The sequence below is a fragment of the Temnothorax nylanderi genome, unplaced genomic scaffold (assembly GCF_030848795.1).
Source record: "Temnothorax nylanderi isolate EJ_2023f unplaced genomic scaffold, tnyl_v1.0 TNYL_tig0189_pilon, whole genome shotgun sequence".
Lineage (NCBI taxonomy): Eukaryota > Metazoa > Arthropoda > Insecta > Hymenoptera > Formicidae > Temnothorax > Temnothorax nylanderi.
In genome coordinates, this window is record NW_027249251.1 from 266,791 (window position 1) to 281,718 (window position 14,928).

At 45.0% G+C, this 14,928-nt stretch overlaps 1 protein-coding gene across 5 annotated transcripts in view; it reads left to right on the plus strand.

The window, feature by feature from the left end:
* Window positions 1–14,928, plus strand: part of Eif4g (eukaryotic translation initiation factor 4 gamma) — a 44,267-nt gene that overhangs the window by 1,259 nt on the left and 28,080 nt on the right. Inside the window, exon 1 of one of the 5 annotated variants that reach the window (XM_071716590.1) lies at window positions 3,345–3,511. The exons of 1 other annotated variant lie outside the window; for it this stretch is intronic. Coding sequence is in view for 1 of the 4 variants with exons in the window: in XM_071716593.1 (XP_071572694.1) it covers window positions 4,085–4,100 (16 nt within the window). In the remaining 3 variants the exon portion in view is untranslated. Of the gene's footprint in view, window positions 1–3,344; window positions 4,101–14,403; window positions 14,555–14,928 lie in introns of those variants that run through there. 3 more of the 5 variants (XM_071716593.1, XM_071716595.1, XM_071716589.1) reach the window with 3 other exon arrangements.

The following is a 14,928-nucleotide window of genomic DNA, read 5'->3' on the forward strand; positions in this document are numbered from 1 at the left end:
CGTTTTCTCTTTTCAACAACCAACTGCTAACCCACGTCGTACGTATCGAGGGTGCGAGGGAAGCTCGTCCGATATCCGGGCGAAATAAGAAATAAAAAAAGAGGGACAGTCGAAACCAGAACAGCAGAAGTAGGTGTAGATTGCCGCGATAAAATTTTCGAAATTTGCGAATCGGCACGCCAGTTTTTCTGTCTCTCTCCGGGACCGGGGACGCGATCGCGCTGAAAATACGCGAAACGTGTATATGTGTGCAAATGGAAAACGAATTCTTGGAGGATAAAAGTTTAAACGAGCGACTCGCGGAAAGATAAGTAGATGGTCATCTTTTCCTCTCCCTCCCCTTGAGTCTGAATTGCAGGTAGATCGCGAATAGTTGTTTGTTCTTTCTCGATATTACCGTGCGAATTTTATCGGCGCAACGCCAACGTTCTCAGATCCTCGGCCTTAATTTATGTTTCGCGTCGATTGTCTTTACAATAAAATTACCGTTTGTTTTCGGGCTTTTCTTTTTTTTTATCATACTTTTACTGGAATTTTTGAAATGTGAGAACGAAAGAGAGAGAGGGAGAGAGAGAGAGAAACGTCCTTGCCTCGCTCATCGCCATCGCGACGCGCGTACAGATATACAGACATACAGGTGTGCGACATGACGTGAAAGCAAAACTGCCGTTCCCGCGATGTCGGCTATGCTAAGTTCGACAACTCGGCCGTGCAAGTAGAACGACGGCGATGCTCTTTTCCTAGCTTCCGTAATCTCGTTAAAGCGGTTTCTCACAGTTAACAGTAGTGGTTGTAGTAACAGCAACGACAGCAACGGCAGCGGTTACTCGGAGTAGCGATTATCAATAGAGTCAACGTAGTAGAGTCTACCGTCTGACGTCTCTCCCGACGCGACGCGGACGCCGCTATCGGTATAAGAATGCTCTGGAAGTATCGTCAAATATCATTCGGATCGTACGCTTCTATTTACGCTCTCTAACCGTCTCTACGGGGTCGCATGCTAATATAATTGGAATCATCTTTATACTTAATATTCCTCTGGTATAATTACATTAATGTAAATTCGTTTCCCCGATTAATTCGTTTCCAGGAATTCGAGAAACGTCCCTACGGATTTACGGAATCGCGAATATCCCTTTGTTTTTCAGGAGATCAAGTCAAGAGCGTAAAGTCTCGATCCTAGAGATTCGGCTCGAAGGCTCGAACGCGTGCTTTCACTTTCGTCTCGGCTCTCTAGCTAACGCAAATCGCCGCTCGCCGCCCGTCGCCCGTCGCCCGTCGCCCGTCGCCCGTCGCCCGTCGCCCGTCGCTCGCCATCGTAACGTTTTATCAGGAACAATCGGCCGCTTATCTCGGCACGCTCGTTCGTTTCCCGTATCGGCGATACGTGATACGTATCGGCATAGAGCGTCTCGTCTACTTTTTTTTTCTCCTTCCGCGTTCCTTTCCTCTTTCTTTCCTCGCTCCCGCAAGCTCTCGAAACAAGGACACGGCTCACCGCGCGCCGCGAAATAAACGGTAGGAGGTAGGAGGACGGATAATAAGCATGCGCGGGGAGAAGGGCGAGGACGAGGAGGACGACGACGTGGTGACCACGATTGGCCGGCACGACGCCGACGTGCAGCAAACTGTTGAATGTTGAATCGCGCCTATTAAAAGCGGAGGTGGGAGGCCGAGGCGAGGAGCTTCCTGCGTGCGAAACGCGACGTAGCCCGTCTCCGTCTCCGTCTCCGACGCGACGGTAATCGACGATTCGATTGCGTTGCCCGGTCTTGGAAACCAAGAATGTCCAAGAAGCAACAATATCGAATGTGCACGAGAGTAAAGATACCTATTAGGACAAATGGCCGACGAATATCTCGCATAAACGATTTAAAAAATCGTCCCCCTTTTTTCGGGATAGTTTTACATGTACCTAGATGTCCTAAATGAAGAATGCCGCGCCGGACGATATTTTTTCTAATACGCGCGATAAAATATCCCGCTTTCGTACGTGGCATTAAATAAAACGCTTCGCCAGCGTATTCTTTTTTTTCTGTTATATTGTTCGCAAGAGAAAATGGCATTGGTGCTTTAACTAGTATGTTAATTTATGCAGTTTCCATACGTACTCCGCTAAACGCTCCGATTCGTCGAGACATCACGACATCACAGTCTCGACCGAAACTTTTTTCCTCGTACATGCTCCGACAAAAGTCCCTTAATTAATTAAAATTAAGACATTACTGAAAATGACTGAAAATTTCCACTGTACGTAAAAGTTGATCGTATTGAGACATCAATCGTCGTTAAGCTTATCTCTAGACAGTCTAGACCAAGTCGTCACCAAGTCGTCATTAAGCGGACGGTAATTTACGATAAATTGTATTATTGTATAGATACGTTAATACGTGCGATACGGTAAAATGATGCATTTCAATGCATTTCAATTCTAATACGTGGGAGATTGGAAGAGATTGATGCACCTATTCCCCCCTTCCCCATCTCGAGACTCCAAGGACGACCAGAGGATTGTACAATACGTTGTAACTTACAACGCTCGATACAATTACAAATGCATATTTAATTCAAATCAGATTCAATCAGGTTCAATCAGATTCAGAGATAATATATTGTCTCTTCAAGTGGATTTCACAAGTACGATCCCTCTTCCGAGGCTCTCGTTAGTCTCGTTTCCTCGCAGTAGTCGACTAGCTATATCGAGAAGCTAGAGATGTCTGAAATTTTTTCTTGCACCATTCGTTCGACAATGCATATACATATATTATAGAATATAGATGGATAACATATACCTACTAACGAATCCTCTTTTGTCTGAAATTCCAGATGAAATTTAAAGATAACGGGTCCTTACGCCAACTGATTAATCGTAAGATATATTCACGTCTACTAACCCACGAATCGAAAGATAAAATTATTAAACTAGTAATATATTAAAAATTACTAATATTATTGTATTTCGACGTATGTTGCGAGAAAGAAATGTGAGAAATGTCACGCGATTTCTCGCCTCCTTAATACCATAATATTATAATTTGATATGATCGCGACGACAGAGTAAAGAGGAAGTTTTTAAATAATTTTATCAAGCCGTTTATCAAGTCGCGTGAAAACTATCGTGACTGTCGGAAAAGATTTTTTGGAAAACTTCCATGCGTACATGTAGGAGTAGAGGAATGACGGTAAGAGGTTAGAAAGAGCGAGGGGGAAGGAAAAGGAAGGCCACGAGCCACGAGAAAGAGAGAGAGAGAGAGAGAGGCGTCTCACGGAATCGTCCGAAGTTCGGCGAAGTCGCGCGAAGGCAGCCGAGCGGCCACTTCGGGGCTTCGAGCTGGTATGTACATGTGGCAATCGGCGCTACGCAGTCAGCGCCGCACTCGAGTTTCGTTTGCCGTTCGCAACCTCTTCGGGCCGAGCATATGGTCGCGGACACGACCGCGCGTGTTACGATTCTTCGATAGTGAGTGCTCCGTTGCCGAGATTGGGCGAGAGTGTCGCGTCGAACGTACATGTAAGATTCGATCGTTTTCTTTTTTCTTTTTCCCCCCTTTTTGTTTGTTTTTGTTTTTTTCCTTCTTTTTCCTCTCCCCCTCCGTTAACGAGAAGCACGGGCTGTACGGGTGGTTGGCGGTCGCGCGTAGCGCAACTGCAGCGACCGGGTTCCGCTCGGATCGCTACTAACGCGCCCGAAAACGTCGCGCGCGAAAACGCAACGGAGAAAGAGAGATAGAAGAGAGATCCGTTCCGTTGTACGCGGAGGTTATATAATTTCCTCGAAACCTTCTTTCGCGTCTTGTAACGCGAATAAACTCGGGGATTAACGCGCGGGTCTCGTGGTCTCGTCGTCTCGTTTCGACACTCCCGATAAAGATTGCCGCTCATGCGATCGCGCGTGTCACCGTGCGTGTCACCGTGCGCCGACGAAGAAGGGACAGGCGCGATCGCCGATAGACGATCGCGTCAATAGGGGGAAGAAAAGGGGGAAAAGAAAAAACATGTGTCCGACGTGATACGGCCACGTATCTATCGCCAGTGTAACGCTCGCCGACGATTACCGCGCCCGAGACGACGGCCCACGGCGGAAATGTCCACGTTGATAGGTGAGTTTATCAGGCGCGCGCCGACGTCGCGACGCCGGCGCCGCGCCCGCGCCCGCGCCCGCGCTCGCGCCGCGCCGGTGCGGCTGCTCCCGCATTCCTATATTTCACATATATACTTGTCGCACTTGTGCTGTCAACTTTCCGCGCGGCGTTTCTCTTTTCTTTTTTCTTTTTTGTCGTGTCATTATCGACGCGTAATATTATTAGCGGATGGAAATATTACGCAAATTGGTGTTGCCGAAACTTTCGGAAGATGTCGCGGTGGCGTCGAGTGACGTCTGGTCGCGGCTCGCGGCTCGCGGCTCGCGGCTCGCGGCTCGCGGCCACGTGACAACATCGCCGCTCGCCGCTGACCTGTCTGCACCGTCTTGCGTCTGCTCGATGTTTACTGAATGGTCTGAATGGCGAATAAACGCGCGACAGGCTCGCACATTAGGCTGGTAAACACGTGTCGTCCCGATTTTCACGGTATACGAGAGCGCGATACAAACGGCTTTGCTTTTTTCCCAATGTTATTTGTTCGGGATGAACAGTCGCGATGGAACGCTTATCGCTCTCTTCCCTCCTCGTCCCTGCCCATCTAATCTCCTTTAATCTTCCGATCGGCCCTACATTATTTGTGTTTCCGCTCCGATAAAGTGAAAAATAGCATTCCGTAAATACTTGGAATATTTCAGGTATAGCTTTCGTTGAGTCGAGGGGCGTTGATATTTCAATATGATATTTGGTCGATATACTTCGGTATACCTGACGCATCTTATCTCCTTTCTATTTGCTGATAAGGATATCTCGTGGCTTCAATGTTAATCTACAGGACGAGCGGTGGGGAGCAGGGAGTCTTGGAACGTCGCGTCGCTCCGAGAGAAACGAAAAGCTTTCCGGGAACTCGATCGTGACACGTCTGTTTTTACGCGGAGGATGCGATGCGACGCGACGCGACGCTCCATTAGACGTCCGATGCGTCCGGCGTCGTCTACCGAGCTCGTCAAGGTCTCGTTTCGAGTCGTGTCTCGGCGATCGTAAGGAATCTGCTGCAAAGGGCAACGCGAGTGAAATTGCGTAACGCGCGCGAGCCAGTCGAACCGAGCGCGACGACGCCGACGCGACGCGACGCGACGGCGCGCGGCGACGACAAGTTTAGTTACAATTTTACAGCTCGAGATTAATCGAGATTGGCTGTGTGACCAAAGAATGCAGAAAAGCGCCATTTTTTTCCAATTAGGACGGAGAATAAACCCGGTTTGCTGTACGTGGAAAAAACTTTAAGCCTCTCCGCCACCATTTTTTAATTGACGTTATCCAATCTCTTTTATTGCACATATTTGTAGCGTCACGTGCCCGAATATTTTCTATTTACCCTCGACCGTTGAAATTCATGTAAATCTAGATTGTGCTCGTATAAGCGTTAAGAAATATTAAATAAAATATCCAGCTATGAATGACTATTCGAGAGGATACGATTTTTTTTTCGTAACGCGAACAAACTTGAATACATCAGCCAGTTTATTCGCTCGTATCGTCGGTAGTGTCGGTACCTTTCTCTTTCCGACTTGCGGATGGATATTCGCTCGAGTAAGATGGTCGAGTAATAAGCGGTCAGATCGATTAATTCCGAGATCTGATGTGCATGCCAAACATTCTGTCCATTGTCGGTTGATGCGCTTAACGGTAAATTGGAAACCGTTCTAAACCGTTAAGGTAGGACGTTATACGTTTTTGAGACGAACGGAGAGCCAATGACGGAGCAGGTGCGAAAGTAAACTTGATCAAATCTTCGTCTTTCAAGTCGAGCGGCACAAAATGTTATAAATCGAATTCTGGACGGACATTTCGGCGTTCAGGACGTTTAGGTGCCTTCTGAGTAAGTCAGGTAAAGAACGCATGCCATTCTTTTATCGTTTGTTCCCTCAGGTATCCCCGGCTTTGAAGGAGGCCGGGGGCCGGGGGGGGGGAGAGGACGGTAGGATTCAACGACATTGATTCGAAGGAATCTGCGCAAGTGCAGCTTCGTTATTGTCCATTTACGATATTATATAATTGTTATAACGCGCGTCGCGTAATTCTTGCGTCTCCTTTGAAGTGACACGCGTAATCTGAATGCACGCGCGCGGGCGACGTCTACTTAATGTCCATGAACGTCGGCACGATCACGCAAATTCGCAAAAGATTTAAAATCGCGCGTTCGAAGGTCGAAATATTTCCATTTGTGGATACTCCTCGACGTAGATTTGCGCTCGATTATGCAGCCACTCAGCTATCTTTAGGCGGCTGAACGGTTGTTTTTCGCGCTTCGTGTTGTTTGAATTTCCTGATGACGTAAAGCGACCGACTTTGAAGTCGTTCGGTTTCGAATAATGAGGTTCGCCATTCGCCATTCGCCAATCGCCAGTCGCGCGGACGACGTGACGAAGCGACGACGCGACGGCGACGACGCGATGACAGGTGAAAGGTGGCCATCGGCGCATATACATGGATTCGAATCGAAGCCGAGGGATAGACGGAGGAGAACCGGCAGAAAATGCGCATTCCTGGCAAGGTCGCTCGCTCGAGAAAGAGGCCACCGAACATCCGGGGAGAAACTAACCGTACTTCATTCTTCATTCGCTCGCTTCTCCCTCTTCGCCGGCTGATCATTTTACGGTTACGTTACGTTCGTTGCATAGATCGTCGGATTATCTAGATCACGTGCCGTTCGTTATCTTTGGTTTCTGCCGATTTTGCGATCGCTTCTGCGGAATTTTCCGCGCGGCGCTGCTTACTTCCATCCGTTTCTTCCGTTACTTCCGTTACTGCCGTTACTGCCGTTTCAAGCTGCTTTTTCGATTATTTATATCGTATGTATTTGAAAAGAAAAAAGGGACATTATTTGGAATTTTCCAATTGACGCTATTCGCGTGACTCGTGTCTTCAATGAACGTTACACGCGTTACTTTTCGTATATTTCTGTCAATGTACGAGCCGAACGCGAATTACGTACGATTGCGTTCCGTGTATAATAAAATAGTTTGGGTTGGGGCAAGTCGCGAGACTGCTGCATGCTGGCGGGTTAAGTCGCACGCTCTAACATTGTGACATTTAGCACGTGTGCCAAGTGTACCGGCCATTCCGTCCACTCCGCTCCGAACCAGCTCCGAAACAGTTCCTGGTAGAAAGCGCACTTTTACACGCGACTGGATAATTTTTTAATTTCGTCGCGAGTTTTACACGTTAAGTATCCACGCGAGTCAAACGTTAAGCTTGCGTCAGGCCTTAGATCTGGACGATCTGTATGATAATTTACGTCGGGATTCAGGATAGAATTCCATTTATCATTTTATAATGCGTGTAATGCGGGAAACATTTCAAGACTCCGAATATACATATACTTGCATACGTGTATATTTTGCCAAGTAATTGTAAATCGCAAAGTTCTTGTAATCTTATAAATAAAACAAAATTTATCTATCTATTTGTCTAACAACACATTTATTAAGATACACGGTATGTAAGATTATAAGTATAATAGTACAGTATTTTACCTGATCCGAATTTGAACTCGAATTATAAATCGTTCAAAGTGTTTAATTCTGCGCGATTGACATACGCACGTTTTATTTATCTTTTTTACATTATCTTACGATATAATCGAAACATCTGCAAATTCATAAAAATTGATAAGTTTTTTTAAGAATCTAAAGGCCAGACTTTGCTGCCTTCGTACTGATCTCTTTATCTAGAAATTGTCCCTTACATACAAATTAAGAAAACGAAGAAATATTATTTATTGTATTATTTATATGTTTATTAAAAGAATTAAGGTACGTATCGGGTGTCCGCATTACGCGACAGTGTCTTTATGTATATACTTTTGTACTTATAGCATTGTTTTCAAAACGAATTCTTGTTATGCAGTTCAAAGATTTTTTTCTTTCATCTAGAAGAAAACCTTTCTTAGTCCAAAAATTCTTTCTTTCTCGTAATTTTTCAGAACAAAGGCGGAGAGATGACTGTTTCGTCTAAAAATGAAAAATCGATGTGTGTTGTTCCGAAGTTTTAGATACAAAAGATTTAGGATTCCTAAAATTTCGGGTTTCTCGAAGGAATGCTTTTATGCATTGTAGAAACTATTCGGATAAAATAGCCCTTCCATTTTTTTTTGTTAAAAGAGAAATAGTTGTTTGGGCGGTATCGTTGGTGAATTTTTTAACCATGATCGGCCTGGAAAGTGGTTTTGTTCTTTGTGGGGATAGGAGAGGGAGGAAGGGGACTAACTTTCTCTTGAGAATTATACGATTGTACGATTGGCAACGCATAGACACAATTATTATTAAAGGCCGTTTGAAGGCACACACGTGATCAACAGCTGTACTCGGTCAAGTCAAGTCAGGAATTATTCGATACCTGATTCACTATAGATCTTTGTCTTCAGGATTTATCAGAGAATTCGGTGATTCATTGCAAATCTTTGTCTCTTTGGGATTGACAAGCAAAATATCCGACCCTTCGGGGAAACCATGGAGTGTTTTCATAGTAAAGGGGTTAAGTTTGACAAATCGCGCGAAAAAAGAATTTGACGGTGACACTGCAATTTCTGCGCCCGAACATGGAATGTTTCTACCACGTGGTCACTACCACGCGCCAATAAAGAGGCGGATGTTATCAGGTCGGCGAATAGTCTTGTCGTTTCCGCTTCGGTTCCGTTTCGCTGCGCGCACTACGTTATTTGCACGGATTTATTTGCTAACGATGTTATATAGTTACAGGATGTTTAACAATAAAATGGTTGCAGACTTACAATTAGAAGAGAGGCAATAAAACGTAAAACCGTTAAAACGTAAAAACGAGTAAAAATACGAGATATTCCATATTTTATGTTAGAAAAATAGTTTGAACTAAATAGTTAGAAATTAAATATTGGATTTTTTAAGAAACATTTTTACTCATTTACTAATTTGTTGTGAATAACGTTTGTTTTCTCCAAGATCTCGATTCTTTTCTTTCTAATATTTCGCACATTTGCGAATTTCGCTTCAAGATAAAGAGGAAAGATAAAAAAGGAAAGAACAATGACTTAATTGACTTGCGATTAATTTGATCGAGAAAAATGTTAAAAAATTTTCACCGCCGCGCTAAGTTTATATTTAATTATTATGCATGTTATATTCACCGTTATACGTTATGCTATTCGGACCATTTAGCGCCAAGGCATTATGACCGATAATATGTTGTTCATATTTTCATACATTTATTTATTCGACAATATTAACCCTCCGTGTGCATACGTGGATTTGTTACGTTTATTAACGCTATTTTTCGGACGCCGTAGACTCACGTATACAGTATGCGGAATGCACCCTTGCACGGAGGGTTTAAGAATTTTCGCGTGATCTACGCGAATACTTTCCGCTTAGTGCTTACCGACCGAGTTTCTCGAGATTAGTTTCTCGGTTCACACGGCGTGGCAGCGCGATACGCACGTTTTCCACCGTAAATTGCAAATTTCACCGAGCGATATGCGATATCATCGGTCACTGTCAGATTGTCAAATATCACGTACCGTGAAATCTCAATGTTTAATTCGTTGGCGATGTAATGCCAACGAATTGCTTTAACGAAACGAATGCCGTCTTGCCGAGACGCCGAGACCCCGAGACCCCGAGACGGCGAAAGAATGTCTCGCGTGTCATCGAGATAGGCGCGGTCGTAGGATATTATTCGGGAACGTTGCGCACAATGCGCACAATCGTTCGTGACCGACGTGACCACGGTGTCGTTCAATTAGGCGGTCAGGGACGTCGGGCGAAGGGGGGAAGTTGGCTCGAGCGTTAGAGGACGCGAAGTAACACGTAATGCGTAGGGTAGGGCGCGCGAGCAAGGGCGGCGAGGGAGACGAACGATCCACGCAACGGTCGTACGAAGCGCGAGGGTGGTAGGTAGGTCGTTGCCCGGTGGGGACGGGATGGGACGGGACGGCAGGACCAGAGGGGGGGAAAGGAGGGGAGGAGGAAGGGGCGAGAGAAGGCCGGTAAATATCGACCCTTCCCTCGCGTAGACTTTCCGTCTCCCATCCAGACATTCGTCGGCGTGTGGTTACCCTCTTTCTCCACCTCCCCCTCCTCGATCCGCGCGGTTCATTCTCTCCCCCACTTTCCGCGGGCTGCTAACCTACCGAACGCCCACACAGAGATGGCGAGAGACGGAGAGAGAGAGATCGTACTATCGCTCGACACCACGAGGTTTCCATGCTACCTTTCCAAGGTCAACGGCTCGGAGCCCTCGGAGGCTCAAAGACCCCGGGGAAAAATGACTTTAACGGCCCTCCTCTTTCCCGATCTTCGCGACGCGACGTAACTGTCGCGAGGAAAATTGTCGGCCCGTCGTAGTTTCGCGTCCAATCGTTAAAAAGTTGGATCGTTCTTACAGACTCTCGGATAAGAATCTGCGCCTTAGGTAAATGACGAAAAAAGATCTGCTCGAGATCTGCGCGAGATCAGCTGCTTCGAGAGGTCTCCGTGATATATATTTTCGGTATGATTCAGACCGAGCCATGTTTTCGCTCGAGGACTTTGAACCTCCGCTTGTCTCGTCTGGCTGAAACCTTCGCGTCGAGACAGCCGAAGGTTGTTCGAGGTTATAGGTCTGCGTCTTCTCTCCTTTTCCTCCATCTTTCCTGGGGATGGGTTATGTCCGTTTTCTCCAAAATCTCACGTAGAGTCTGCCCGACATTTTTTATATTTTTTGCGGAAACTTTTATCTTAATTCTTGGCAGATTTTCTTTTTGCTCAGATGAGAAAAAAAGAATACACTCGGCGGATATTCCAAGGATAACAATACGTCCATTGAAGCACTAAAGAACAAAGCGAAAGAAAAAGACGGTTTAGACCCCTGCGTGCCAGGTCACATTCTTGCCTATAAAATCCATAAATCACTCGATTTTCGTCGATGTCCGAGTACCGCTAATTTTATTTCTTGTCCAAATGTGCAAGTTTGGCGAAAAGGTCACTTTTGAAACTTTCTGAGAGAGCGAGAGGGGGGGAGGAGGGCACAAACGAAAGGAAGGTACAATAACTTCCAAGCAAGGAGATACGATCCAGAGTTGTCGTAATCGCGACGGAACAAAATGCGGAAGAATGAGCGATCCGAGACGGATCGACGGCGCGCAACTTGTTCGTCTTCTTCTCCCCCGCGATGTAGGTCACGGGGGTCACGCGGTATATCCCCCTGCTCGCGCCTATCCTAGACCAGAAGCGGCGAATCTAGGCTGTGGGCAGCGCGCCGGGTGCATATAGGTATATCGATCGGTTCACGGCGGTGCTGCAGCTTGGCCTGGTGCACTGGCGAAACTGGGTTACCGCCTCACCTATACGCGATACCGCGATTCGCGAATCCGCTCCCCCCTTCGTCATCCCCTTCATCTCTCCTGGATAGTGGGTGCTGCTGCACACCCTTTTCTCTCTCTCTCTCTCTCTCTCTCGCCTACTCACCACCTTACCACCTTCCACCTTTGTACGCGCCCTTCGCTGTCGTCCGCCCGATATACGCCCACGCTCGTGCCGTCTTTGCGAATCGCTCGACTACTCGATGATACGTCTACCTGCCTACGTTCTTCTCTCTTTCTTCTCGTTACGAAAAGAAAACTCTAAACCTACGAAACAATGTAGAGGAATGTAAACGACTGATACACAAGAATTTCCTGCTAGAATTTTGTCCAACATTGCGATACGAGATGCTGAAAATGTCGGTTTGCTATGTCTCTCTACTTTATAGTCTTTTTATCTGTTAAATTTTTGTCTTTCTATATTTATCTCTTAATTCTTCAATCTTTAAAGTTTTAAACAATTTTCTTTTAATAAATGCTTAGAGTGTTAAAACTTACTTGAATTCTGGAATGTTTGTATATTTGATAAATATGACGATCTCTTACTTTTTATCAGCAAAGAGTTCACCGTGATATTGAAACTCAATATAGTATCTACATTTGATACGACTATATTAAGTGTAAAACCACATTTTAAGTATTTTAAGTACGGATCCGATAAAGTAGATATTAACGTTATCTTCAATTTCTTAAATTATTAATTTTGAAGATCTGTTATATGCCGTCAAGCAGGGAATTCGAGCAAAGGAAGGATACGAAAATAGAAAGTAGACATATCGAAACGAACTTTTATCTTGTTATTCTCTTCTTAAAATAAATATGAATCAATCCAACTGTTTCCATCGATTAATGTTGCCTTTCCTCTGGCTCTTGAAAAATAATTTAGGAAACTTAAAAAAGGGAATTGTTTCTATATGTACATAGTATAAATGTACACCTGATATTTACAATTTTCACAAGATGTTTATAATTTGAAAGATTAGCGCAAAGTTGTGTCGTTTTTCATCAATCGCCGTGTTATTATTTTATAATTAGAATTTTATTATTTATCAAATATCGTAGTTTTTCTTTACATATCTTTGAATTTGCACGGCAATTTATCCTTCCAATATATTTAAGGGAAAATTTGTGAGATTTGTAAAGATGGTTAGTTTTCAGAGTGTTTCTGAGAAAACCGTTGGAATTCGTGGCAGGTTTCAAGGTAAATTGCTTTTATGAAACGAGTACAAAAGTGACCTTTGCAGCAAGAGAGAAGACGAGAGTATTTACTTCCGTAACGGTCGATCTACGTGTTAGAGTAACAATAATAAGATCCTACAGGAAATCGTTTCGACGTGAATAAGTTTTGTTCGAGTGCCTCGATTTTTACTTTTCTTTCAGAATTCTCAGTCTAAAAGTAATATTTTTATTACTATAACTTATTATTATAAATAACTAACAAACTTTCTCTCTGATCATTATGCCTTTCGAGTATCCGTTTGAGTTTTCGACATTTTTCTCGAGATTTGCAGAAGATTCAAATTCATGTCGACAAACGAACAAAGTTGTAAGTAGCCAACTCGTTTTCTTGAACTGAAAGACGAAAGGGGACCTTGGGAAATTTCGTTTTAACATCGTAGGTACTTGTACTTGTTTGCTGAAAAATATGTGTTAATGTTATTTACGCCTAAATTTCTTGAGCGTTATTGCATTCGAATCTATTCATATCTGTCGTCATATTTGAATTTGCCGCATTTACGACATCCGAAGGGTCGGTCGAACGGTTCGACCCTTTGCGTCTGCGTACGCCATCGTTGTCCATTGTGCTCTATCGGACGCGTATATAGATATTACCGGCGTTTCTTTGTGACAATTTTTGCAGGTACGTATAAATTAGCATCGTTGCGCCGTCAGAACAGGCTGACAAGATTTATTTTTGTGATGCTCTCGTGATAAAACGCGTAATTCATACGGCGAGCGATACGTACGTTGCTTACATAATAAATACACGATGTGTATTCTGGCAACAAACCATGTAGGAAACTAGAAGAAACAAGGTTCTCTTTATTATCGCAACGAACTATCGAGCGAAGAGATGAAATCAAAGATATATATATATATATATATTTTTTAAATAAATGTTGATAGCTCTATCTTAAATGTGGCAAAGAAAGAGGGAGGGACTTCGTAAAGTAAATACATTCTTAATTTTGCTTTTTTTCCAGTCACATATTTCGTACGTATGTCTCATTGTCAAGGCAAGAGTAAAAAAGACTTGCTTGCTTCTCGTTGTTCCTTTTTTCAATTGCGGTTAAATGCAATTGAACAGTATGTATAAGTATATATGTACAGGATTGCTAAGGTTGCAACATATAATTGTATTTAATTGTTTAGAAAGAAACAATCCACACGTTATAAAGACTGGACAAAGCACCGAATAATTTGCGTTTATTAAAGCAATTCTTTGTCTTTCCTTAAGCATTAATAAAGCCCAATGCATAATTTGCAGCCACTTGCTGCGCTTCGTTAATAAAAACAAAATATCAGCGCTCTTTAATCAATCGGCATATAAATTCTGTAATAGAGTGGATGCGGACACTCTCTAAAACTGCAGCGAGCTACGTCGTAGCTCACCAAACACGTGTCTGCAACAAATGGAGTAAAATGAGAAGCGTTTCTCATCGGTCGAGAAGTAAAATCGTATCAGGGCGGCACTAAGGTTTCGCGACACAAGCTATAGAGCCGCTTGTCGCAAATTACGTGGTAGATTATCGAATAAAATTTGACGAATTTTGGAGAAGCGTTCGGGGGAAAGGCTACCATGCAACGCGGTACCATGCAGCGCGGGATGGAGCGAGGAGCGAGGCGCGAGGCTTACAGAAACGTCGTTACGTTCCTGGAGGTCATTTAGTCGCGGAATATCTAGATGGCGGTAGAGTCGGCTGGCGGTACGCGATTCGTCGTAGGTCGTGCGGCTGCGGGCTGCGGGAAGGGCTGGTCTGCCTCAGTTCAACGTAGCGCGTCCCTTGGCGAAGGGTACGCGCCTCATGTCGACTCAGATCGTATCGTACTCTAACGACAAGCAAGTCAGTCGTACTTATTCGAAAGAGTGGAAGCGGTGAGTGCCGAGGTGCGAGCGTGCGAGGGCGACGCTCTCTCGTTCTCGCTCTCTTTCTTCCCCTGTCTATCCATCGGGATCGTGGTTGTGCGCCATAAGACCGTCCGCGCGCCATTGTACGTGCGTGTACGCGCTGTGTGTGGCGGCGGCGGCGGTGGCGGTTGTGCGGGCGGACGTGCACGCGGGTGAGAGAGAACGCGCCACGCTCGACGCTCGACGCTCGACGCTCGACGATTGACGCGGCGGCCGTCGATGGTAAATCGAAATCGAAATCGAAATCGTTCCTCGGGATCATCCCTCTTCGCTCTCCTTCCCGCTTTTCCTCCCGTTCGAACGTGGTACGCGCATCCCGAAGTCCCGAATCCCCGACGAAC